The sequence below is a fragment of the Pinus tabuliformis genome, chromosome 3_1 (genome assembly GCF_031772625.1).
Source record: "Pinus tabuliformis cultivar Carrire ecotype Pingquan chromosome 3_1, CPIR1, whole genome shotgun sequence".
In the NCBI taxonomy this organism is placed as follows: domain Eukaryota; kingdom Viridiplantae; phylum Streptophyta; class Pinopsida; order Pinales; family Pinaceae; genus Pinus; species Pinus tabuliformis.
In genome coordinates this window covers 627,881,032-627,908,687 of record NC_142301.1, presented here as the reverse complement: position 1 = coordinate 627,908,687, position 27,656 = coordinate 627,881,032, and the positions used below count along the sequence as shown (strand labels likewise).

Below are 27,656 nucleotides of genomic sequence, written 5' to 3'. Positions count from 1 at the left end.
TCTTGATCAATTCTTCTTATAATTCTTCAAAAATTCAACAAAGAGAGAGTACAATTTACAATGTTCACTTGCCCAAATTGATCAATCAAAACAGCGGAAACAGAAAGCCCTAACCAGAAAGTCAACGCTAGTCAACAGGGCTGAAATTGACTTCCGAAACAGCTCGGTCAATCTTGGTCAACTCGGCCTCCAACTGCAAGATAATGCAGCCCAAAACAATCCGAAAATAACCAGTCAAATATGGTCAACAAAAGTCAACGCAACGACCTGAATTAGGGCAGTCAACGCTGGTCAACACAGGGGTCAAACTCCCTCAAATTTTGTGCCCAGAACAGTGGCTTGCCTAAACAAAAGTCTCCCTCACAAAACCTAAGTCAAACAGGGTCAATGTTGGTCAAAGTCAGCCTCCTGAAATTCGACCTACAATTTAGGCTTCTTGAAATTTTAGCCTCCTGAAATTTTGGCCTCTTGAAATTCTGGCATCCTGAAATTTCGGCCTCCTGAAATTTTGGTCAAATCTGGTCATCGCAGCGACTAGAAAAGACAGTGTTCCTTTCACACGTGGGGAGAGAGAGAGGCCCAGAAATCTGTACCCAATCAAGATGAGAGAGAGAGATGAATGAGATGAGATGCCAAAATGAGGAGGCACCTTGTATTTATATGCAACGTTGAAGGCTAGAGGAGGCTAATTTGATGGTTCGCTGACCTTGAAAATTTGTCCATAATCAAACTAAATTCATAACTTCATTTGTACATGTCAGAATGGGATGATCTTTAGATCAATCCTATACCTCTCAGAAAGAGTAATCCAAGAAAAATATCAACTGCCTCATAAGAGCTATCCAAAGTGATGTTTGGCCCTAGTTGCCAAATTTGACACTCCCTCTCAACTAGGGAAAACATCACCTGCCAAACTGTCTGACAATCTATACCATCCCTATCACTGCATTGCTCTGCTTTGTTCTACTGAACCATGAAGAAAGATGAAATGATCAAGAATGTATCATACCATTCTCAACTGACCCGATGTTGGTCTCCAACAACAGAGAATGTGTCATACCACTCTTAACTAACCCGTAGTCAATTCCCATTGATCCCAGATCAATATCAACATCCTAGCATAGGGAGTACGGTAGTACACGATGCGTCCATCAGTAATACCATGGTCCCTATCCTCATTTCCCTACTGCATGGGTAAGATGTGCCGACAGGAGAAGGTGAACCATTCATCCTGCTCATATGCCATAAGGGAGGGTGAACCACTTAGCCTATGCATATGCCACCATGGGGTATCACAAGGGAAGGTGAACCATTCACCCTGTACACATCACACCAACAGGGGAGGGTGAGTCACCCTATGGTCGCTCATCGCTCCAAGAAGTACCCTAAGCCCCCCAGAGCTCCCAGAGCTCACTATCCATCTCATACAAGACCCTCATAAGAGGGTCTCTCCACGACTCCAAGTCACTCACAAAAGGTTAAGAATTTGACCTTCCCGAGGGGCTTCGTAAGAATATCGGCGACCTACTTATCAGTCCCAATATGATGGATCCTTATTGCTCCCCGCTGCACCATATCCCGGATAAAGTGGTACCTAATATCAATATGCTTGGAGCGATCATGAAACACGAGATTCTCAAAAAGACGAATCCCACTCTGGTTGTCACAAAAGATCGCGGTGGTATCCAACACATGTCCAAACAACTCACTAAAGAGCTTCCTCAACCAGACAACTTTACAGGAGGCCAAACTAGCAGCAAAGTATTCAGCCTCAATTGTACTTAAAGCAATCGACTTCTGCTTCATGTTCATCTATGATATTGAAGCAAAACCTAGAGAGAAGCAACATAGTGATGTGCTTTTGTAATCCACCACACTGCCAGCCCAGTCTGCATTAGAGTAACAATGGAGCCTCACATTCCCGGCAGTGTATCTCAGTCCATAAGTGATTGTGCCCTAGAGATATCTCAAGAGATTCTTGGCATCAATCCAATGCATATGATGAGGTTCAACCATAAACTGACTCAATGAGTTTACTGCAAAACATATGTCCGAACGGGAGTTCACCAAGAACATCAAGGCCCCTATGAGTTAACGATACTCGGAAGGATTTCCCAAATCGGGCCCAACAACACTTCCACATAACTTCTTGAAGTTAAGTTCCATCAGAGTAGTCACGGATTTGCAATCCAGCATCACAAATCTTGCAAGTAGCTTCACAACATATATGATATTTTCCTTGAGAAAGGAAAATCTCCCCTGGATTTTGCCAGACCTCCAACCCTAGGAAGTAATGCATCAGTCCTAGGTCCTTCATTTCAAATTTGGAAGCGAACTCTCTCTTACATTGATGAATAAGAGGGTTTGCACCTGTCAGAAAGAGATCGTCCACATAGAGTACCAAGATGAGAGGTCTATCGTTCTCAAACTTAAAGTAAAGGTTCAGATGAACTTCACGTCTTGTAAATCCCAACTTCATCAGATAGCAATCGATCCTCTCATACCAAGCCCGAGGTGCTTGCTTCAACCCATAGAGGGCTTTCTTCAACCTGCATACTTGTGTCTGACGATCTTGAACTTCAAACTCCTCAGGTTGTTCCACATAGACTTCCTCCTTAAGTGAACCATGCAAGAAGGCAGTCTTGACATCCATCTAGTGTAGATTCCATCCTTGCGAGGCATCAAGGGCTATAATCGAACGGATGGTGGTGTAGCGAGCAACGGGTACAAATATCTCATCATAATCTACACCACCCTTTTGAGAGAGCCTCGAGCAACAAATCTGGCCTTGAACTTCTCAGCACTTCCATCAGCACCATGCTTGATCTTATAGAGCCATTTAGAGGTGACAACAGATTTGTCCTGGGGTCTAGGGACCACATCCCAGACATCATTCTTCATAATTGACTCATACTCTTTGTTCATAGCATCCTTCCATACTTGTTGCTTCACAACTTCTTCGAATGAGCAAGGTTCAGACTGAATAATGGTGCTCATAGCAATTAAGTACCCTTAGTACCTATTAGTTTCTTGCTTTCACGAAATGCCCCCCTTGGTGCAACATGTCTCTCAGCATCTTCGAGAGTTTCCCTCAGCCATGAGGGTCTCCTTTTGGAGGAGGAGGGCTCATGAGGAGGAGGATCAATGGGATCCATCGGTTCTTCAACATCGGGCATCGGCTCATCTTGCGAATCTCCCTAATTTCCTGCATCTGCTTCTTTGTCCTTCCTTGGAATAGGAAGGTTGCTAATCTTCCTTAGGGCAACATCCTCATCGAAGGTGACATCATGACTCAACTCTACTTCTCTTTGACTAGGCACATAGATTCTATATGCCTTAGAAGTTTCATTGTAGCCCACAAAAGTTCCTTTCTTCCTAGATGCCTCCAATTTACTTCTCTTTTCTTTCAGCACATGAAAGTATACAGGACTACCAAAAATTCTAAAATGAGAAACATCAGGTTTCTTACTGGTGAAAACTTCTTCGGGAGTTTTGGAGTCCAATGCCTAATTAGGACATCAATTTTGAACGTACATAGTAGTGTTGGCAGCTTCTCCCCATAGGAACTTTGGAAGTCCTTGATCATGAAGCATGGCACGAGTGGCTTCTATAATGGAACGATTCTTCCTTTCAGCAACACCATTTTGCTCAGGAGTATATGCAGTAGTAGTCTCCCTCTTAATGCCAGCTTCCCTGCAATAGTCATTGAATTCATTTGACTCATACTCAGTTCCATTATCGGTCCTCAATATCTTGATCTTCTTCCCTATTTGATTTTCCACCAAGGCTTTGAAGGCACGGAACCATGAAAATATTTCGTCCTTCTTCTTCAAGAAATATATCCAAGTTTTGCGAGAGAAGTCATCCACAAAGACAACATAATATAAATATCCTCCTAATAATGTCACAGGAAACATACCAGATAGATCGGAATGAACCAATTGCAAAATGTTTGTGGTCTTGCTATCACTTGAGGGGAATGGTCCCCTTGTATGTTTTCCCTCGGCACATCCCTGACATACACCTTCATGCTCTATTTTGAATTTGAGCATACCTGTAACCATCTTCCTTGCATCGGGTAGAGCCTTATAGTGAAGATGAGCAAACCTCCAGTGCCATAATTCGGATTGAAGAGATGTGTCGCAAGACATGGCTCCCAGTGGACTTCCTCCAACTTGATATAAACTGTCAACCCTGAATCCAAGAGTAAATGCTTCTTTGAAATTTCTTTTCCACACACGTACCTTTCCATCGATGAATGCCACCTTGAATCCTTTGTCTTCCATCGTCGAGATAGACACTAGATTCTTCTTTAGATCAGGTACATATAGTACTTCTTGAAGATGAACGGTGTTACCTTGATTCAATTGAAGGGTAACATTCCCAACTCCCTTCACGGGATAGGTGGCATTGTCTCCAAGGATAATTTCCAAATTTGTATCCTTCTCTATCAGATTTGAAAGAGCTTCCTTGTACCCGGTGAAGTGCCTTGAGGCACCACTATCAATCAACCAATTTCCCAAAGTATCCGAAGGAGAGGCAGTAGAGAGGGAAGATATAAGATAAAATTCCTTTTGCTTAGGAGAGGCAGTAGACTCATCATACCTGGAGTTTCTTGTTCTTTTAGAAGCTCAATCATTTCCAAGTTGAGTAGCAAAAGCATTCCTTTTCCCTTTGTTGTTGAACCTGCATTCTTTTGATTGTTGTTGTTGCCCCTGGAATGATTGTGATCATCATCATGAGATGTGTCCCTTCTATTTGGACACTCCCTGGCATAGTGACCAAACTTGTTGCAAACGAAGCATCTTCCCTTCCTTCCATTTTTGAATCCCGATCTTCCTTGACTTTGACTTCACCCTTCTTGTACTTTGTCTTAGAAGCAACTGGTGCATTTGAAGGAGGTTCCATAATCTTTCCCTACACATAATCCATGACATCTTGCTCTTCTAAAGTCAAATCAAGAGACACCTTCCATGCATGATAATCAGACTTATCATGAAGCTTATCATCAAACTTGAAGTAGGATGTGGAGGCCATTGAGACTTGTTCTTGATTAATGATTGCTCCTCTTAGTGATTGCTCTTCACTCTTGCTTGGGCTTTGTCTTCACCTCAGCTCTAATCCCATGTTAATTTTAGGATAACAATGGTATGTTCTATGCTTAGAGCAATTTTACTTCAATTTTCTTTATTAGCCCAATATCATATCTAGTATAGCAATCACATCAACATGATAGTAAAATGCAGATAGAACATAAACAATAACAATAGAAGACAAGCCAACACAAGAGGACACAAGATATGGCACCAGCCAGGGACAAACCCCAATGTGGGGAAACCCTTGATCAATTCTTATAATTCTTCAAAAGTTTAGCAGAGAGAGAAAGTACAATTTACAATATTCACTTGCCCAAACTGATCAGTCAAAACAACAGAAACAAAAAGCCCTAACCAGAAAGTCAACGCTGGTCAACAGGGCTGAAATTGACCTCCAAAACAGCTCGGTCAATCTTGGTCAACTCGGCCTCCAACAACAAGATAATGCAACCCAAAACAGTTCGAAAATAACTAGTCAAATCTGGTCAACAAAAGTCAATGTCGCAACCTGAATTAGGGCAGTCAACGCAAGGGTCAAACTGCTTCGATTTTTGTGCCCAGAACAACGGCCTACCCAAACAGAAGTCTCCCTCATAAAACCGAAGTCAAACAAGATCAACGCTGGTCAAAGTCGGCCTCCTGAAATTTTGGCCTCCTGAAATTTCGATAAAATCTAGTCAACGCAGCAACTAGAAAAGACAATCTTCCTTTCGCACGTGTGGAGAGAGAGAGTCCCAGAAATCCGTACCCAATCAAGATGAGAGAGAGAAATAGGAATGAGATGAGATGCCAAAATGAGGAGGCACCTTGTACTTATATGCAACGTTGAAGGTTGGAGGAGGCTAATTTGATGGTTGGTCGACCTTGACAATTTGACCATAATCAAAATAAATTCATAACTTCATTTGTACATGTCAGAATGGGATGATCTTTAGATCAATCCTATACCTCTCAGAAAGAGGAATCCAAGAAAAATATCAGTTGCCTCATAAGAGCTGTCCAAAGTGATGTTTGGCCCTAGTTGCCAAATTTAACAGGTTATCTTCCCGCACAGCTACCTTTCAATCCCAAGATGAATGTATCTTGACTTTCTAATTGTTAAGTATCCTATGTTGAGCTTGCCTCAACATTCTTCATATTTGCCTGCAATATCCTTCCAAGTAGCAAAACAATATGTTAACCAGATAACCAACAATAGTTAAAATCAAACTTACCTCTTCATGATGGCCTTCTTGTCCAATCAACATCCTTATGGTCCATCTCCATATGAATCTTCCTTCATGCATTAGAGTGCCCAAGGATTGAACTTGATTACCAAGTTAGAACTTTTCTTCCAAAGATTATACTAGATGTTAATCATTATTCTATATAATCTAGAGAAAGTCTTAATTCTTTATTTGTCCTTAAGCCAAATTCTTCCCCTTTAAACATCATATAGTCATACACAACATGTTACAAGATTCTAAACATATGAATCTTATCCAAGAGTTAATATGCATTCCCATATTCCATCATCTAGCCATATGTCTCACAATGAGCCTACAACTTGACCCATTCCATTCCTTCATCCCTCTAAAAGTATTGTTTCTATACTATATGAAATTTATACTAACTTTGTCCTAATGCTTCTTCCAAGATTCTCCCAAAAAGATGGTTCTTACAGGATCATGATGATCCATCTCAGCAAAATGACCACCTCCAACATAATGTTAGATAATGTTTGGATGAATAACAATATGCAAAATGGTCTATCTTTAAAGATGACTCATATAAAGAAACTCAACCAAGTAAACCCTAAACATGTTCCTATCACATGCTTCTATCTATGATGCTACACAAAATCAAGACTCTTCTAGAGTAAACAACAATGCATACTATCCTAAACGAAAGACAAACTTCCCAAAGAACTTATAAAGGAGATGTCTTCTTCAATTGTAAAGGTCCTTCACATCTTTTTTCTTCGGCTTCTACTTAGGTTCTCCCACTTCTTCAGCTATGTGAGCCTCACCTCTTTCCTTCGTTTTGTTGTTTTGCAAGCTAGGACAATCCCTCTTAAAGTGTCCATACACATTGCATTTAAAGCATTGAACCTTGGACATATCTTTTTTCTTGGACTTCCCAAACTTTCTCTTCTTCGGCTTCTTGAATAGGCTTGAGACTGTTCCTCTGATCCAATGTCATCTTTTGCCTTGATCCTAGTTTCTTCCAAGATGCACTGAGCCCACAACTCATCAAAAGGAGTTGAATCTTTCTTGGAGTAGATGCTTGTTGCAAAGTTGCTCCATTCTGGTGGCAATGCATTCAATACACAGATGGTCATTTCCAAATCAGAAATTGTCTCTCCAAACCCTTGTAAGTGATCTCTTAATTAGAGATATTCATTAAAAAGGATACCATATCCTCATACTTTGATTTCTTCATTCTATATAGTATTCCTCAAAGACATCTTTTGTCCTAATGTACTTACAAAGTACAAATTCACTAGCTTGTCATACATAGCCTTAGAAGTTTTCAAATTTGCAACAAATAGAACAAGAGGATCCTTAATGGATTCAACTATGATCCTTTGATACCTTACTTCTCCTTTCTTGTACTTTGGTAGTTCTTGAGTCTTGTCTTTGCTAGGTTCAATAATTTCACCAGTAACATATTCCATTACCTCATGTTTTGTAAGTGCTAAGTCAATCCTGTTCTTCCATGCTAGGAAATTTGATAAGCCAACAAGCTTATTGCTTTCCTTGCAGAAAGATCCCATATGACTTGTAGATTCAGACATATAGTAACAATATGCTACTTGCTTGTCAATAAAGAGTCTGAGTCTTCCTTCACCGATGATGTCTCCAACTATCTTAAGGCTTTCAAGATCTTCAAAGAGACATCAACAACTTCAAGGAATGATGAAATGATACCAAGGTCTTTAATGCTTCCTTCAAAGATGTCTTCCAAAGAGCCTTTGAATAGATCTCCTTTCAAGAGACATCAACACCCTTTTTGTAATCTTTCCTTTCATGCTTTTTCTTTGAGGAGGTCTTGATGTAGTCTTTTGCAAAAGATTCCTCTTAGCAAACCTTTCTTGAGTCCTCAAGATGATCCTTTGAGCTGCCTTCTTCTTCACCTTAGCTCTGATACCATGTTGGAAAATGCAATATGGCAGCTATTAATTTCAACTTTCCTTAACCTTAATACTTGCTTGTGAACTTTATTATTCTTCTTGTGTTTCCTTATTGGATCTTTTTCATCAAACAAATATCAAGAGCAGAAGCAGTACAGACAATGGACACAAATATTAAACTCTAAGCCAGGGAAAAACCCCACCAAGACGAATACCCATAAAATATTGTTCTTTTCTTATAGAATCTACTTCAAATGAGACAACAAAGACCCAATCCCTAGACCAATTCCTCCTCCAAAAGAACCAAGTCAGCCCTACCAAGAGAATGAAATCACTCCAGCTCAATCCAACATCAACCAGCTTCTAACTGCGACTTCGACCCTGCAACTTCTTTTTGCAACTTTGGCCCTGAAGCTACTATAGAAACCCTAATCCAACTTCTTCAAGAGATCCTTCGATGAGCAAGACAGATCCTCCCAAGGTCAACAAGGTCAAGACAAAATATTCCTCTCTTCCAACACTTGATACTGCAACTCGTACCTGCAATTTCGGCCTCCTTTGCAGCTGCAAAAACCTTAGAATTTTGCACGTGTGAGGGAGATAGAGCCCAAAAACAAGTTTTCTTCCTTATTTTCTCCTTCTAGACCTTTGATCTCCTTTTTTTCTTGCTTCCCAGCTAGAGATCGAACTTGTGAGTGAGTGCCAATTGAGGTCGAACTGCTTGTATCTATAACCTTTCCAAGGGGTCAAATCCCCTCCTTTAGGCTGACTTGTACTTTGGATGTTTCCAGTACTTTCTAGACTCAAAATAAATTCTTTTACAAGATATATTTTGCCAGGAAGGGTCTTATAAACATGATGTTTACTCTCTTGACTTGTGACAAGATATCTTATGACCTAAGAAACCCTAGAAGCATGAAGAACATGCTTTTACCTAGAAGACCATCAATAGTTATGAAGACCGAAACTAGTTACATTTCCAAGATATTGTAGTTTGTACAGTGTAGGAGCAAATCACGGACATCCTCATCAAGCCTCTCAGTCCAATCTCCATATGAGTTTATCAAGTTCAAAGATAAGCTTGGTGTGTATTCAAGTATGACCATTAAAAGATGGTGTTAAAATATAACTTTATGATGATCATAACCAACGTACTTGATATACTTTTCTTATTGCAGTATGTTATGTAACTTTATGTAATAAATGGCATCATAAATAAAGATTAGACATGTAATTAGATAATTGACATTGCATGAGCAATTCAATAAACGTCTCCTCTCTTCTATGTAAAAGAAAATACAGCAAGGAATAATAATAACCAAGTGCATTCTCCCATATTTTGTGTTTTTACCTATGCATGTGTGTTTTTCTCTAGCATGGTGCATATCTCTTCCCTTGATTTCACTGGGGCCAATAAGGACACCTTGATTTGGCAGGACCCAACAAGGTATTTAGTTGTTGTAGCAAAAGCGTTTCCTATGTAATATCCTTGTGCTTTCATATCTCTTACCTTAATTTGGTTGGAGCTTGCATAATAGTCTCTTTAACAGTAACTGGGAAATTATATTAAGCAACAACAGAGTTACATAGAGATCAGCTTAGTGCCATGACATCAATTTTAGGCAAAACATCATCCTAGTCTATATCTAGACCATCTATTCTTTAACTATGCTTAACAATATCATATCACTAAAATGATACCATATACACTTCATTAAACACCCCTAAAATAAAACCAAATTTTACCTACATGTAGATTTAACCAGATCTAAGGAAACCCAGTTCGTCCTTAGCACATTGGAGCTTTAGTCTGTGATCAATAAAAATTTCCAATGTGGCTACTAACTGGGATGCCAACTGGTCATCAAGGAACTGGTTGAAATGACACTTTCGAGTTGATATGCAAGGTTCAGGTGGGGTGCCCCACTGCTTGGGTAGATAATCCCTTTGTTGTGGATTTGTTGGAGCAGAGAACATGAAAATAACTTACCTCCAGGAGGGATTCCAATCTTGATCGTATACACCAAAATATTGACTGGGGTTAAGGGTCAAGGGGGAAGTGCCATATAGGTTCCTTGTGGTATTTTTGGAGTCCCCTATTATAATTAGATTGCCCATATGAAGCAAGACCACTATAGAAATTCCTTGGAACAAAACATAGGACTCCGCTTGGTTATTGGAGGCATGTCTGAGACTCCAAGAGAAGGTTGTATCTATTATTCCTCCCGGACAATAAATTACCTTCTACCCCGCACCTATCACCCCTGTCTTAGGCCGACATTTTGTTACCCTTGATCTTGGTTGATTTGGTAGGGTTTAACATTAGGCCAACATTTTATTACCCGTAATCTGGTTGGGGAAAACAAGGTATTTACTGCTATTAACAAATGCAACATGTGATAGTGAGTGACTAGCATTTTGAGTGTGGCTCCTTTCTCATATCATTGCTCCATCTTTGAGTTGGCATTCAGGGAAAAATAACTTTGGCTAAGATGTGAATTTGTCCCTGATCAATCTGCTCTAGGTGAAATGCATGTGTAAGAATAGTTTTGCATGTAGCAATAGTGCTTTGATTGTTTCAGAAATGCTACCAAGTGGTAATAAAATTGATTAATTGAGTTGCATGCAAAAAATGGAATAATATAAACTTGTATTAGAGTAAGGCATGAGAGTTGCACTATCACGGAGGTATTGTATTGTATTAGTAAACATGCTAAATTTCCAAAATCAAGGCAGTTTACATCAATCTGTTACAATTTGCTATTTGGTTGTACATTGCTTAATTTACTACAGAATGGTATCAACGCAATGAATTAAGGCTATTAATGTGCTATCAAGGTTGTGCATGTGGTATCAGAGCAATAGATTTGGATAAATCCCCAAGAGCCAAAACCTGCCCCCTTGACCCCCATCCCCAAAACTTTGAACAACATTGGTAAATTCCCACCCAATCTCAGATTCTCATGAAGCTTACCTGCCTGCACCACTCTCCCTCTCACCCCACCCCCTGACAAGACACACACACACACACACTTTAAAACCATAAATGCTTGGAGCGTCATTGTGTAAACAAAGTACATTTTCATGGTCCATGTGGCATAGAAGCTTAATCTCTCGAAGAGTCCTCTTTGCATCAATCCTATTTGCAAAAGAATTGCCAATTTTCTTGATAGCAACTTCCTCATTTGTCTCTGAGTTCACTGCTGCACTGTAAAAGAAAACAACAAAATCAAGTTAGATGGAAATAATGACAGTGACAAAATAGGGTTGTATTCAAAGAAATCTTTAGAAACTACAAAAATTACAACAAAATTGATCATGAGAAAAAAAATTTATGAAGTAAATTCGTGTGAAAAAATGCCTCTTTCATCATCATTAGCTCATGCCTCCAGTGTTTTCTTATTTGACTTTTTTTTCCTAGTCCAACAAAAACAAATATCATGTCAATGTTTTCAACCAATTTATTTGGTCGAGTGTTTCCTCAGACACATCTCAGAAGAGACTCTAGTTCCTTCATTGCTGTCCAGTGTCAGGTCACAGATAATTAGAATACAAGGGAGCTAAAAGATTATAAATTATAATTGAATGCAGTGTTTGCCAAATAATAGACTCAACCAGCTACTATCACGTGAGAAGCACATGAGGAGCCCTGGCCAGTAGTTGATACAGTGGAATCAGTGACAACCAATATACTATTGGAACAGCCAGCATTGTCAGTCAATAACCAGAACCCTTGACAATTTCCATTACTCACCAACCAATGCAAGTAAATGTAATGAAAGAGTATAAGCACATTTATGACATGCATATAATGTAAGTGGTTTGATAGAATGTAAAAGAAATCATAGTATTTATTATGTACATAAATGACATTATAGATTATATCTCACTCCAAGTAGATAATGTTCTTCTTAACATATATTCAAGATTACGTCAATTGGGTTTATCTCAGGTGGTTGGGAGTAATGATTGTTATCCTCCCCATCCAAGTTCAATTCCAGCGAGTGACATGTTGAACTCATAATGAGTTTATTGTTGTCATGGCTTCAAGCGTTGTTGTTGATCAGCCTTGTGCCATGAAGATTCTAGGGTTTACCCTATGTACTATCCTTGAATTGAGGGGAAGTACTCAGGAATTTTCCCTAAGACTTGTAACCTAAAAAAAAGAATATTCAAGCTTATAGCTTTATAATGCTTCTATGTTGTTATAAACATATGTAACAAGTATGAGGTGTATGGCATAATCAATGTGTGTTTGAGTACACAAATAATCAATGTGCGAGTGTGTTAGTATGAATGGGCTTTTCCTAACTAATTAGGTTCAATACCCATTAAGATTGGTTCTGTCACACAAGATTTGTTATAATGATGATGCCAAAATAAGCCTAAATAGCGAGTGAGGAAAACTGACTAATCACATATACATCCCATATTTGTCAAATACTAAAAGCAAGCCTACCAGCAACCATCACAAGTTCTAACCAAAACAACCTATAACTAGAGTTTAAAGGTGTCACCAAAAAGCCATCCCAACTAAACAGAAATGCAAAATAAAAGAAAAATACACTTGGAGAGAAGTAATTGGACGCAACAACCCACCATGTGTGTGTGTGTGTGAGAGAGAGCGAGAGGAATTAAGTACATACACTATGAAAACAAATGAAGACTTGCCATTGGAGAAACTTATAATTCAACAACAGCGCTCACTTTTGCAAATGGGAAATGGCAATGCTATGGGTGATGAAAGAATGACAATGAAAAAACTAAAAATAAAAATATACCACAAATTAATAACATAAGATGTGACTAACCTTGAACTTCAACAACAAAGTAACAATCACCTAGTAAATATTCTACATCCATAAAGAATTTAACTTTATTGACAACCATTCACAATAACGATATAAGTACTAAAACGAAGCAAAGTTTGAAAGTAATGCCCCAAAAGGATCAATTATAATGACCCACAAGACAACAACCCTAAAAAATATCATATGGGAGAAATATCGCACACCCAACCCCCTCTTTAACTCCAATGTGGGAATAGGGAACTTTGGAATTCAACTACTTCCCAAAATAGCTTAAGTTTAAGAATTAATATGAACTACAAATTTACATAACAAAGCATCCACAAACAATAATAACAATGGGTTCCATACAACATGGCCATGAAGAATACAAGCTGGAATTGCATAATAACTATCCAAATTTCAGCTTATGATGCCTAAAACAATTCTCGACATAGGGCATATGCAAACTTAGTTCTTTTACAATTAACACCAACTAGCTAAGTCATTCATTTTCTTAGGTTCACTATATATTTAATGCAACATACATACTAGACAATGTCATCTGGAACGTACTCAACACCCTTTGTCCATCATTAAGAGTATGGGGCACTTCAGGAAAAGACAATTGCCGGTTCTCTATATTCTGAAACCAAATTTTTCCTCCTTGGACTCGTTCCTATAATGACACTCATCCAAGAATTCAACTTGTACAAGTAGTTGACCATCCTATCACATTTATTGACTACGTGAAGGGTCAATTCGATAGATATGTCAATGACAAAGACTAGTCAACAATATAGTCAACTTTGTTGATGGTAATCCAATTGGCCAATATAACACATTATTTGACCTTCGAGTCCAGGCTTCAACCTAACCCATGCTCTTATCATTTTGATTGTGTAACTACTATACACTTAGTTTTCGTTTGGCCAGGCTCATAAGTTCACCATTAGCAACTCTACTTTCATAACTAATTTCCCTCAACAAGGCCTATGGCACTTAATTCTTTATTAACTATTTGTATTTTTAGTCACCCAACCAATACCACTGTTATCATTTGGTCACCCCTAGTACTTAATGAAACTCTACTCATGAATATCTAATGCAACTATATGTAATGTTGCACATTCATGGGCATAAAAACATAATAAACATGAACAATCACATATAATCCATAACAACATATATACATCAGAGTATGTACATCATTAAACACGTATAAATAGGAATACAACACTTATCTTATGTAATTGTCCAATTGGCTATAGACCCCAGATGTTCCACCCAACCAAAGACTTGATTGCTCTAAATCTCTCAACAGTGGGTCAACCCCGACTCCACCAAGGCAAAGGCTCACCTAGAGCCATCTATGGTCATGCAGTCAATACCAAACAAGTACTGACCCAAGTACCAACTCCAACAATCTCCCTAACTACAATCTTGCATTCCCTAGCCCACACAGCCCAAGGTAATGCACTCCCTTCTCTACCTCTATAATCCTTCATGTTGTGCCACTTTCCAAGTTTCAGGGCTTTTAACACAAGCCAACCAGAAAGTCTAAGAGTGCAATAGCTCCGAGATTTCTCGTTTCCCTCAAGAGTCTTCCAAGCATCCCTCAAGCCTCGCAATGGGAAATATTACCCAACTAATTCCCCCCTCCAAGCTCCAGTCTTAACCAAGACATGTAAGAAGAATCAACCACAAATTCCACCGAGGAATTCACAATAGTTTACTAAGTCACTGGGCTCAATGGTTGTCCAAGCTCACTTTCCCTCATGTCTATATGATGAACCCACAAGAACCAGGGAAGTCTGGCACGAGAATGATAGTTGAATGGTGGAAAGAATGATGAATTTCCACAAAAAACAAGGTTTATATATGCATGTAATCTTTCTACCATGTGTCACCCGAGAAACTCATCCCCACTACATGGAAAGTCATTTAAATTTTAGACCATCGATCGGATATAACATCCCATTATAATTTACGCTTATATCATGCCTTTTGACTTTGGGTTATAATCCATAAAGTGACTTTAGGAATATTTTATTGTATTTTTGGATTAGGAACTAAGCTACACGAAACATGCAAACATCTAGAGTTCTTGAAATGAAAACCCCTGCAAAAGGGATCCTCCCAAAATGGAAACATCGAAGGAATTTCTCTCTCTCTCTCTCTCTCTATATATATATATATAACACCACATTATCTTGCAAGAAAAAAAGAATGATACACATAAATGACATTTTAGAAGGAAAACCATGTCTATATTAACTCGCATGGATGATTACATGATGCAAAATCCAAAATTAGCTTTTATAAATGAGGCTACACATCAAAGATTTCAAAATCAGTTGTTATGTGTGCATATATGTGTTGAAAATGAAATAAAACATGAGCTAAAGAAAAGTACAATTACATATCCTAATAATCCTCACCCTCATCAACAAAAATAGAACAAAGTGATTGTTTAGTAGAACTAGTGCATCAATTGATTAGAGATAAATTAATTTGTTCAGTGATTAAAGATAAATTTTAGTGGTAGATTAATTCTTTTTTAGCCATAGAAGGGCCCCATGCCTTTTTGGGTGCCTGAGTGAGTTGGCACAAGAAAAAACAATTGCGGAAAACAAGGAAAATTTGGCCCTATTACCCACCAAAATGGGTAACCCCGTAGAAGGGAGATTTTCTCCTTCATTTGATAGCCAGTCAACAACCCCTAGCAACCACTATTTGATGATGATATGCAATGTACCTCCGCCATTTGCATCAACCACATACCTCTCACCATCCAACATTATCACATGGACGAAGGTGGGATGCTATTCAAAATGTACTTTCATCATTTTGCAACCAGGTGCTTATACTTGTTTGTCTTGGGTATTTAGTATGGATAAAGAGTGATCTGAAAGATTGACCAATCTTAACTGTAAATCTATTCACTCACCTTACCGAGGGGGGGTAATATTTAGCCCTAGTCCAATGGAACCTTCCTTAAGGCCTTAGGGTCATAAGGGAGGCACTACTTGGAAAACCCAAATTGCGCTAGCATGTTCATTATCTCTTACACCATACTTGGCACTTTCCATTGCAAATTACAAGCCCCATATACCACATTCATTCTTCAAGTCTAATTTGTCATTGGTTCTTTGGGATTCAACACCCCACATGTCCACGCTCCTTGAGTAGGACCGAAAAACTATTGCCCTTGAGATTGATGCAACTAAAAGAATGGAAAATCATATCATGGCCACAACAAAATAAAAAAGAAGAAAATCAAAATGCAAACGATGGTCGAGGCATAAGTTAGCATGTGGGCAAAAGCCTAGAATGAGCTCCTACTCTCCTCATTAGACATCACCCGGTTCATGAGCACAAGATGCTCCTTCACATCAAAAGGAACCCTTGTGAGCAACAAATTGTCTCACATTAAGGGGTAATATAAAATGCCACATCATAAAGAGCAAGCTCTAACCCTTGAGCTATGTACTGTAGTCTGTAATACAAAGCATTATAAAGAAGAAGTAAAAGGCGCACTAGAGGGATGGAAAAAGTAGGTCGAGCAAAGTAACTCATGCCTCCACAATTGCCCCCTCCTTTACATTCATACACTCAGGATGTGGACTCCCCATCAACTGGTCCCCTTGACACTAGGCCATGGAACCTTTTCCCCTCCATTACCACTCATTTACACTAACACCTATTGATTGAGGGGTTAACCTCGGAACTGTTACTTCCCCTTAAGGGTTGGAAGCAGCTAATAGGGTTGACCATTAGCCATCTCTATCAAGGTAGGGAACACCTTAAGTATTAATATGCCCTTAGCATTCAAGTTTGGTCCACTTAGATGCATATATGATCTTAGTCTCTGATGGATGGTTGCTTTCACTTGAGTTCATGGTTGGTTTTGTTAAGTGGTCCACAACAACCCAGGCCTTGTGGACACCTACTCCACAAGTACCCAGGCCTATTTAGAGAGCTTAAAAGATGCAACATTGTGAGAGTTCAACCTCTTGATGACTTGAGCAGATGTTGCATGTCCCAGAGTACCCTCGAGATCCAAGATGTTGGTTTACTTTGACCTAGCATAGATGATTCTTCATGATGACACCAGTGGACCCAATATGCCCCTGGGCTGGCCTTGACACAACCTGATGGGTAGGACTTGATTCAGAGCCCAAATGAGGATGATCTTCCATTGAGACAGTTGGAAGGGCTTGTTTCTTTTGGAGAAGCCCTAACGCTGGAGAGAGGAGGCCTTGTTTTCACAATTGGAGACCCATGGAGTTGACATGATGGCACCCAGCTAATTTGGGACCCAGAGGAGGATTTGAGGTCAATTTGAGGGATATTCCTCAAAATTTGGATGAACATGGCACTATGACACCTTTTTAGACCTTCAGATGGCATTTAGAGCCCTAAAAGGGCATGATGTCAGCATTTTTGGAGGTTACGGCTCACACATGTGGGCATTTATGGTTGATTTTGTCACTTCGCTAGTGGGTTGGCATGTAACCCAAGGTTATTTTGTGTCAAACTTGTTTCAGGGACTTCATTAGTCAAAAATTAGTTGAGGTAGACCTCATATAAATAGAGGTCACCTCATTTGTCTTTTCATCATCACTTGTGGATCAATTCGACCTCTCTAAAAGATTTCAACCTAGTTGAAATAGACTTGTATCTTGTGGAGATGTGATCTTTTCTGGAGTATTTGCTTGTGGAGACATTCTCTTGCTTTAGAGACATCATTTTGGGATAATAAAGGATTGGATCGTGTATTTTCTTGTAAGTATTGTATATTGTTGATCTTTATGGATATTGCATGGAATGGTTATCGTTAAGGTTTCAATGTTTAATAGGTTAAGAAAGCCATCAATCTATCCAATCTTGATGAAGGGATCAAGAAGCACCCTTTACCTAGCAACGAGATCACCCCCAGAATTTATGGAGCTCCCGAAATTCAAAAGAATGATGTTCCCCTAAGGCCTATAGTAAACACTATTGGGTCCCCCACATATGGATTAGCAAAATATGTGGCAAATTCCCTTGCCCCACTTGTTGGCAATACTGACTCCTATATCAAAGATTCTAATCACTATGTGGAATTTATCAAGGATATAAGATTGGATCCTAAAGATCAAATTGTAAGCTTTGATGTAACACAACTTTTCACAAAAATACCTCTTAATGAAGCTATGCAAGTTGTTAAGGAGGTGGCAGACCCGAAGACTGCATATCTTGCCGAAGTTTGTCTACGTTCTACTTTCTTCACTTTCCAGGGTGAGTTCTTTGAACAGGCCACAGGTGTGGCTATGGGGTCACCATTATCTCCCATAGTAGCCAACCTTTACATGGAGAAATTTGAGAATATTTCCTTGGAAACCTACCCTCTCAAACCCAAGTATTGGATAAGGTTTGTTGACGACACCAGTGTGGACTGGCCACATGGAGATGTTGAGCTTGACAACTTTCTTAAACACCTCAATAATATGTCTAATGACATTAAATTCACAATGGAGACTGAAGAGAACAACTGCATTCCATTCCTTGACATCCTTCTTCTAAGAAAAAGTGATGGATCATTGGGTCACAAAGTATATAGAAAGAAGGCACATATAGATAACTACCTCCATGTTGATTCACATCACCATCCGGCCCAAAAGATGGGGGTTCTCAACACACTCTTCACCAGAGCATTAAGAATTTCTGACAAGGAACATATAAATGAAGAAATAGAGTATCTAAAGAAGGTTTTCTTGAACACTGGCTACAAGCTCAGAGACATCAATAAATCAATCAAAAAAGCCCAATCAAAATCCACCACTAATCCCACCTCACTCTCCTCTCAAACCTCCCCTATTGGAAAGACATATCTTCTGTACATTCAAGGTGTCACTGACAAAATAGCCAAAATTCTTAGAAAGAAAGGTATATCAACCGTGTTCAAACCCTTGGATACTATCAGGCAAAGGATGAGATCAGTGAAAGACGATTTGGATCATCTCCAGCATAAGGGGGTTTACAAAATCAAATGCTCATGTGGGAAATGTTACATTGGGGAAACTAGTAGAGCCTTCAAAACCAGACTCAAAGAGCACATTGCTGACATCAGGAATGGAAGAATTAAATCCTCAACTCTTGCAAAACATTCAAAAAAGACTAGTCATCATATATGCCTTGAGGACATGGAATTAATATCCAAAGAGAACCATTACTATAAGAGAAAGATGCATGAAGCTTTGGAGATCATAAAGCATCCCAACAATCTCAATAGAGACGATGGGATTGAAGTTAGTAGAAGCTGGATACCTCTCCTTACACAAAAATACAACCCTTAAAATCTAGCCTCCTTCCCACTAAGCCCTCTCATTCCTCCATTAGTATCATTAACTATTAATGATAATAGTCTAGGAATGGCAATTAAAATAAACTATCCAACTATGGATGGTTCATTTTAATCAAATAAACAAATTAATTAATTTTATAACATATCATAAAACATATTAATATAATTTATATTATTTATTTTATTTAAATTATTAATGCATTTAAAATTTAATTTAATATATTAATATTTTTAAAACTATCGACATTTTAAATATATTAATATATTAAATTAGAATAAATATAAATATAAATATATTAATGTTTTTAATAATATACATACAAATATATTTATAATATTAAAATTTGTAATAATAAATTATAATTTAAATTTTTTCATAAAAATTTCCATGTTGTCAACCATTTCTTTTTGTCCTTTGCAGTCCCTCTATTTATAACGCTCCTCATCTGCTTTTCTCGACCTTTGTCCTGACAATGGGTCTTGTTGTAGACTCGAAACGTCGACATTCAAATATGTTTACTGTGGAGCAATTTCCGGAAACTCATTCAAGGTTTCAATGTGCTAGTTTTTATTGAATATTCTTTTATGAAATCTTGGCAATGTATTGTATCCATTACCCTTAAGAGTGTATTACAATCCCTTGAGTGATCCTTCATGTTAAGCCCTCCATAATGATTTTATCCCCTCGTAAAATGATGTTAGGGTATTGAAAACTAGGGCTTTTTGATATCCCTTACTCCATTCTAGGGCTTGATTTTTCCATAAGTAGATCTCTCTAGACCCCATCACCTAAGATCAAGCACTTGCCGTTCCACATTGGTGGTCATGCCATAAAATTCCCTTAAATTTTTCTCCCTCTCCTCAAATTTTTAACCCTTCAAGGCAAGTCGCGAGGTTAAGGCTAGGGCCAAATTCAACTAGGGAAAGTGTGTTTTGCTTTTGGAAGGGTTTTACATGTGGTTTGTAACTCATTGCCTCAAAATCACCCCCTGTCCACAATGAATTCTTCCATTTCAGAGCTGACATCACAAGCCCTAGGCAATTTTGCCCTTGCATGAACCCTACTTTAGCCCTAGGGTCAACAAGGGGCTTTTTGAAGGCTTGTTGTCCAAAATATTGATCATATTCATTTCACCAAGCGTTTTCTTGGCCTTGTGTACCTTGGTAAGCTTTTTTTTTTTTTTAACCACATGGTGAATCGGTAACTGCCAGTCCTAATCTATGGGAGACCCAGGATCAATCCTCATAGCTGCCACTATAACACCAAGAGTACATCCAACTACCTGCAAGTCGATATACTAAGATCCTATGGTTTTAGCAAAGCGAGACTCTCGTGCCGCCAAGGCGGGGGTGGGGAATCTACTTCTCAAGCATCCACCACAGCAGGCTAGTGTACTCAATGAGATTTGAACTACGGTCTCCCAGGCTTCGCCCAAGTAGACTTACCGTCAAACCACACATCACTGTATTGTACCTTGGTAAGCTTATTAGCATTGCTTATTCACTAAACCCTAGGTCACTTGTGCCTTAGATAAGTCTTTGGAAGGCACACTATGCCTTGTCCTTGTAAAAATTTGGCAGCTCAGGGATGAATTTCTTCTAGAAGAAATCATATCTTTTAGTTATATTTGAACCACCTATAATAAAATTTCATTTCTGACAATTCTAATATGATTTTCCAAAAATAGTAAGTCACATCTCAATTTCAAAGTGACTTTCCAAAAATAGTGAGTCACATCTCAATTTCGAAGTGACTTTCCAAAAATAGAAATTCTTGTCTAAATGATCAAGGATGATCTCGACATATGGAATCCACTTTAAAATCAAATCAATCATGATTATACAAGTCAATAATTAATATTTTTATCCTTACTAGTATTATTATTATTATGATACTATTATTTATAAAATAGTCTAAAGTCATTCACCTTTAATGGATTAATAAAAATGAATTCTCTCATGGAATAAGTAAATTAAATTGAGAATCTCTTACTTGGCAAATCGAACCTCTCTCTTGGAATAAAATAGTAACTCCACACTTAAGAGAATGTAACTCTCCCTCACTAATTCAATGTATGGCAAAAGTGTAACTCCTCATTAAATGCACTTATAACTCCCTCATTCAATTCGATTTGTAACTCTCACCAAATATTCTCTCATGTCTAAGTGCAACTCTCTCTCTTCCTAATTCGACTTGTAACTTTTCAAGACAAGTGTAACTCTCTCTCTATTCTTGGGATGAGTTACACTTCTCCTCAAGTAACTCCTCCCTTATGGAATTCAATTCTCCTATTGTAGGCTCAAGGCATGAATTCATTTTGTAACTCTTCTCCTTTCTCATCTATTTAAGCAAGAGCAAGTGAGAATCGAGTGTAGCATGTTCATTGTGAAGAAGGAGAACAAGTATTGAGTGTGTGCAAGAGAAATATGAGAGCTAGTGAAGAGCGAGATCAAGGGAAGAGATAGAGCAAAGGAAGAGCTAGAGCAAGTGTGAAGGACATGATCTGATCAAGAGAAGGAGGAGATCTTCAAGCAAAGAGCAAGTGCACTTCAACTGCAAGTTGATCAGACATTGATGACTTTATTTATTCTCATTCTCTCTTTCTCTCTATACTCTGTCGAACAATTGAAGAAATCCAATAGAAGAATAATCATTTGGGTTTTCCCCCTTAACAGGTTTTGCCCTAGTCATTGGACCAAAAATCCCAGTGTCTCATATTTGTGCTTGGCTATCTTCATATGATCCTTAAGTTTATGTTCTATCTACAATTGTTCATCTAAAAAGTTGTGAAGAAGAAATCTACATTCTAAGTAATTGTAACAGCATAGTACATTCAACTTTTTGCAAAGTACATTCACTTCCATTCAGTTTTCCGCAAAGTACATTCAATTTTTTGCAAATACATTCAATTTTCTGCATAGAACTTTCAGATTTTAACAGTCCTCAAGTCGAGTGCCTTTCATTGGCTTATCCTTGTCACCTCGAAGCCTTAGTCATATAATATCCATTAGGTGATCTTCATAGGGAAGTCGCCCTTGTGAAAATCCACTAAAGAGCAGGAGGTAGTGGTTGTGGTGACAATGGGCCTCCACCTCATAGTGTTGTCCCTTGGTCTAGTTTTTGTCTTGTGAGACCACTCACAAGACTTGCTAGATTTTGAGGCAACGGGGCCAAAATGTTGCCAACATGTTTTGGCAGTGTTTTCAAATCAAAAAATGCCACACGTGTTTTAATGACGTTTTGACGACATTTCAACATTTTTGGGTGTTTCCAATATAGGTACGTCAAGTTGGGGATCATTTGTTGCAACATAGATCAGGAACAATGTCTTGGTTCCACCTAAACTTTCCCCCTTGTGGGGTTTGTTGCCGCCTAAATCCACACTTGGGATTATCATTGAGAAAGTCTCTAACTCCACTTGGTGTGGCCTTGGGGCCAAGTTGCAAGTCGGAGTTGTCACCCGTTTCCCAACTCCTCCATCTAGGCTAACTCCTAGTCTCCTAGATAAACCAAAGGGGGTACTCCCTGTTGAATTATGTAACTAGGTTCGGTCTTCATAATGACATGTGTAATCATTATTTTATGTAGTTGATGTAAAGAAGAAAAATAAAATTATTTTGTAATGCTTGAGTCATGGGTTTCATGCTCACGGAATGTTATTTTTAGATAAAGCTCCCATTGTGAGCTAATACTATTTGCTCATCAAGTCATAAAGTCTAGTAAGTCGATGACATGTATTGAAGGCCCATTTGGGCATGTTACATATTGTAAAAAGAAAATTTGTTTGATTCATTAACCCACCAAGACCTTGTCACAAGCACTCCTTCAAGTCGGCCCTCAAAAGAAGATGGAGATCATTCTACAAGAGCATGTTGGCCCACTCAATGGCACAAGTCAGCGTCACTTATGACCTCACTTATGGCACCATTCAATCAAGCATCTGAAATACATCAAGAAGTGCGAAAATCACAAGAAAAGCAGTCTCATAACCAGTGAAGAGAAAGGCAAGAAGAGCGAAGAGGTTTAGCACTATTTTTGGGTAATTTTTCCTCAAACGCGTGACAAAGATAGGTTGTTTGCAGTAGGGTTATATCAGTCCCTAAAGAAACCAACAAGGAGGTCACCAATCATCATTCTTGGCTAGCCGAAATCACCAAAAGAAGACTCCAAGTCAAGCGAAGAAGGAAAGCATCTCAAATCTACTTCAAGTTAGCTCACACATGCAAATTGCAAAGGTGCAGGTAGGCCGAGAGTTGCAGGATTGTGGAAGAGGGCTGAAATTTCGTAGTAGTAGTGCTAGAAATCAGTTTGACTTGTGTCGACTTGGGCAAGAAGGAGAAGCGGTGAAAAAGGATCTTGTGACTTGGTATTGGAAAGGTTGGTAAGCCAAAGGTCTTGGTCTTGGAATTCGTCACTTCAAGATTCTATAAGAAGAAGAATTAGTTTGGGTTTTCCTCTCAAGTTGGAGAGGTTTTGCCCTGGATGATATCCTACATTTTTGTGTCCCTTGTCTCATGCTTATTTATGATTTGGTAGTTGTTTGATGATAGAAAAACATTAAATATAATCAAGAGAAAGAAAGAAGCTTATAAAAGACTAAAGAAAATTGCATCACAAGTAGTTATCATTCAAGAGAAATCACCTCATCCCTATGCCCTAGATTTCTCAACATGGTATCAGAGCTAAGGTAACAAATCAAGGGCAATTCAGTAAGGGAGAATCAAGTACTCAAAGACCAAAGTTCTAGAAAGGCATCAAGAGCATCAAAGAATCAAGAAGATCCTCTCATCTCCAAGAAGACAAGGGCTACATTATCATCTAGAAGAAAATTTGCAAAACCCTAGATCGATCAAAGAAGAATTCTACACTAGAAGCATTCTTGGGATCCTCACTCAAGATCAAGGAAAGAGACCACAAAGACCCTACCTCTACTCAAGTTGAAGAGATCTACAAATAAAAGCAACTTGAAGTCTACTCATCCAAGAGAAGCAAGACCAAGGACGTTGTCATCATCATCAAAGGATTCAAGGTGATCTCCCTCTCTTTGGAGCCAAGGATCACTCTTGAAGAAAAACATCTTCAACAAGAAGAAGTTTTCAATTTCCTATATCATCATCAAATTCAAGAAGGTAGCAGGTTGAAGGAGCATCTTCTCAAGTAAGTATATTTATGTCTTCATCTGAATCTGTCAAAATGTCTTTTTGCAAGGAATGCAACAATTTGGTTGGGGCTTCAAATTTTCTTGCAACGAATCTGAATCTCATAGAAAATGAGGTCATGGAACATGTTATGGGCTCAATCACCAAACCTCCAAAAGAAGATGCTCAAGCACTTGCAAGATATATGAAAGGGGGAGTGAGGGCTCAAACGATTCTCATAGAGTCCATCAAGGATCCCCTCATTCCATATGTATATAAACTTGAAACTTCAAAAGAAATATATGACAAATTGATAGAGTTGTTTCCATAAGCACTGCAGGTGAAGTAATCTCGTTAAGACAAAAACTCTACAATCTAAGGATATCAAAAGAAAAAGGAATAGCCTCATACTTTATGAGGATATCTGAAATAAGGGACTGTTAATTTTAGGTATGTTCTATGCTTAGAGTAATTTATTTCAATTTTCACAGTTAGCTCAATAACTTTTCTAGATTAGCAATCACATCAGCATTAAAGTAAACTACAGATAGAACATAAACATAAATCGTAGAAGACAAGAGGACACAAGATGTGGCGCTAGCCAGGGACAAACCCCAATGTGGGGAAACCATTGATCAATTATTCTTATATGTTCTTCAATAGTTCAGCAGAGAGAGAGAGAGAGTAAATTTACAACAGAAGTCAACACTTTGACTTATCTAGATAAGAGCATAGATCATCTCTAGGAAGATGATACATGAGATCAATTGAAGACATGCTGCTTCAACTGATTCTCCAAGGTGACTCCTTCACCTATCATTGCGTTGCATCTTGTCATCATGCTGCACCTCACCGTGCTGCACCCATCATCAAATGTTGGACCTCATGACTGTTGCACCTTATGCTGCATTGTTGTCCCATGTGCCTTGTTGAACCATGTTGTCATACAGGCTCAGCATGTCTCATGTGCTTACATCACCATGCTTTCCACTGCTATCCATGCTGTCCGCGCTTGCCATGCTTGCTGTTGTCCATGCTTGCTGCTGTCATGTCACAGCAGTTGTCCCACTTTGCTTTAGCATCCCTTTGTTGTCCCATTTACTAGCACACTGTACCTTGCTGTTGTCTAATGAATTTGCAGCACCATACTTGGCTATTGTCACATTTGCAGCGTTGCTGTACCATGCTAGCTGTCCATTGTTGCTCCTATGAGTACTTGTTGTCCCACTGATGCACCAAGCATGATGCCTAATTGTCCCATTTATCTTAGCATATCTTGTTGTCCCACTTATTATGCAGTTGTCCCTTGCCACTACTGCCTAGATATATGTTGTAGTTGTTGTCCCTAACAGTCATACTATACCTTGCTGCTCTCCCCTTTGACTTGTCATCCCTTTTTGTTGTCCCATGTGTCTTAGCATATCTTGTTGTCCCATTTATTATGCCGTTGTCCTAGGCATGTTTGAGTCCTCAAACTCTCATGCTGCCGTTGTTTTGAGGGTCACCTACAGCCCACCTTTTCAGCCGTATTAGGCATGCATCTAGGGCACGTAGGCCAGCGCTAGGGCTCCCTTTAGACTGCGTTTAGGGCTGCCATTAGACAACATTTATGGCTGCCCTTAGACTACGTTTAGGGCTGCCTTTTGGACAATGTTTAGGGCGCCCTTTAGACAGTGTTTAGGGCTGCCCTTAGACTGCGTTTAGGGCTGCCCTTAGACTGTGTTTAGGGCTGTTTTTTGGACAATGTTTAGGGCTCCCTTTAGACAACGTTTAGGGCTGCCATTAGGCTTCTTTCCTCCAACGTCTAAGGCTTCCACTCCTAGATTTCTCTTCCACTAAAACCCAAGACAAGTCGAGAGAAATCAAGATAGAAGTGTGTGTAAGAAATGATTCTCAAGTCATCTCCTTTTATACTAAAACATTGAGCACATGTGGGGTTTATTTGGTTGTTGGACGACCTTGATGAATTGTCTTATAACACAAATAAATTCATAACTCCATGAATACTTATCAGAATTGGATGATCTTTAGATCAATCCTACACCTCTCGATGAGAGGGATCCAAGAAAAATATCAGTTGCCATAAATAAGATGACCCACATGGAGTTTGGCCCTAGTTGTCAATTTTAACACTCCCTCTCAACTAGGGAGAACTCCATTCGCTGATCCATATGTCCGACTGTACTATCTTTTCCATCAGTGCCCTGCACTGCTGAGCTCTGCTCTGCTCTGCTCTGTTCTGCTTTGCTCTGCTGAACCATGAAGAAGAAGAATTGATCGAGAATGTCTCATACCATTCTCTACTAACCCAAAGTCAGTTTTATTGATCCCAGATCAATAAAACTAGAGAGTGTCTCAAACCACTCATACTGATCCCAGATCAATGGAGGTCATCCTAACATAGGGAGTATGGTAGATACAACAATGTGTCCATCGATAGTACTACTATGGTCCCTAACCCCATTTCCCTGCTCATTGGCTAGATGAGAGGTACTTCCCATGAGTCCCAGACTGCATGGGTAGAATGCCTCGACAGGAGAACCATTCATCCTGTCCCTAAGTTGCCTTGGGGCATCACAGGGGAAGGCTGAGCCATTTACCTTGTACACAACACACCACGAGGGGAGGGTGAGTTGCCCTATGGTCGCGTGTTGCTCCAATAAGTACCCCAAGCCCCCCGGAGCTCCCAGAGCTCAATGCATGCAACATGCAGGACCCTCATAAGAGGGTCTCTCAACGACTCCAAGTCGTTCAGGAAAGTCACAAATTTGACCTTTCCCTGAGGCTTTGACAAAATGTCTGTGACTTGTACATCAGTCTCAATGCGATGGAGCCTCCTCGCTCATTGACTTACCATATCCCTGATAAGGTAGTATCTAATGTCTATCTATTGGAGCAATCATAGAATACGGGATTCCTCAACAATCAAATCCCCCCTGGTTGATACAAAGGATCACAGTGGTATCCATCATGTGTACAAACAGCTCGCTGAAGTGCTTCCACAACCAAGCAGCTTCACACGAGATCATACTCGTAGCTATGTATTCGATTTCAGCGGTGCTCAAAGCAACTGTCTTTTGCTTCCTACTTATCCTGGATATCGAAGTAGAATTTGTTAGCCTTGGAGGCGTTTGGCCTAAAAATGGACCCAAAACACCCCCAAAGTCTCCAAG

The 27,656-nt window shown here is 39.1% G+C and overlaps 1 protein-coding gene across 2 annotated transcripts in view; it reads right to left on the bottom strand.

Annotated features, from left to right (window-relative positions):
• The window catches only part of LOC149188611 (mitogen-activated protein kinase 4b-like), a 127,447-nt gene that overhangs the window by 44,751 nt on the left and 55,040 nt on the right, over positions 1-27,656 (bottom strand). For both annotated transcript variants that reach the window (XM_089411681.1, XM_089411682.1), the window contains exon 2: positions 11,287-11,416. In XM_089411681.1, coding sequence (XP_089267807.1) covers positions 11,287-11,416 — 130 coding nt within the window. The remainder of the gene's footprint in view (positions 1-11,286; positions 11,417-27,656) is intronic.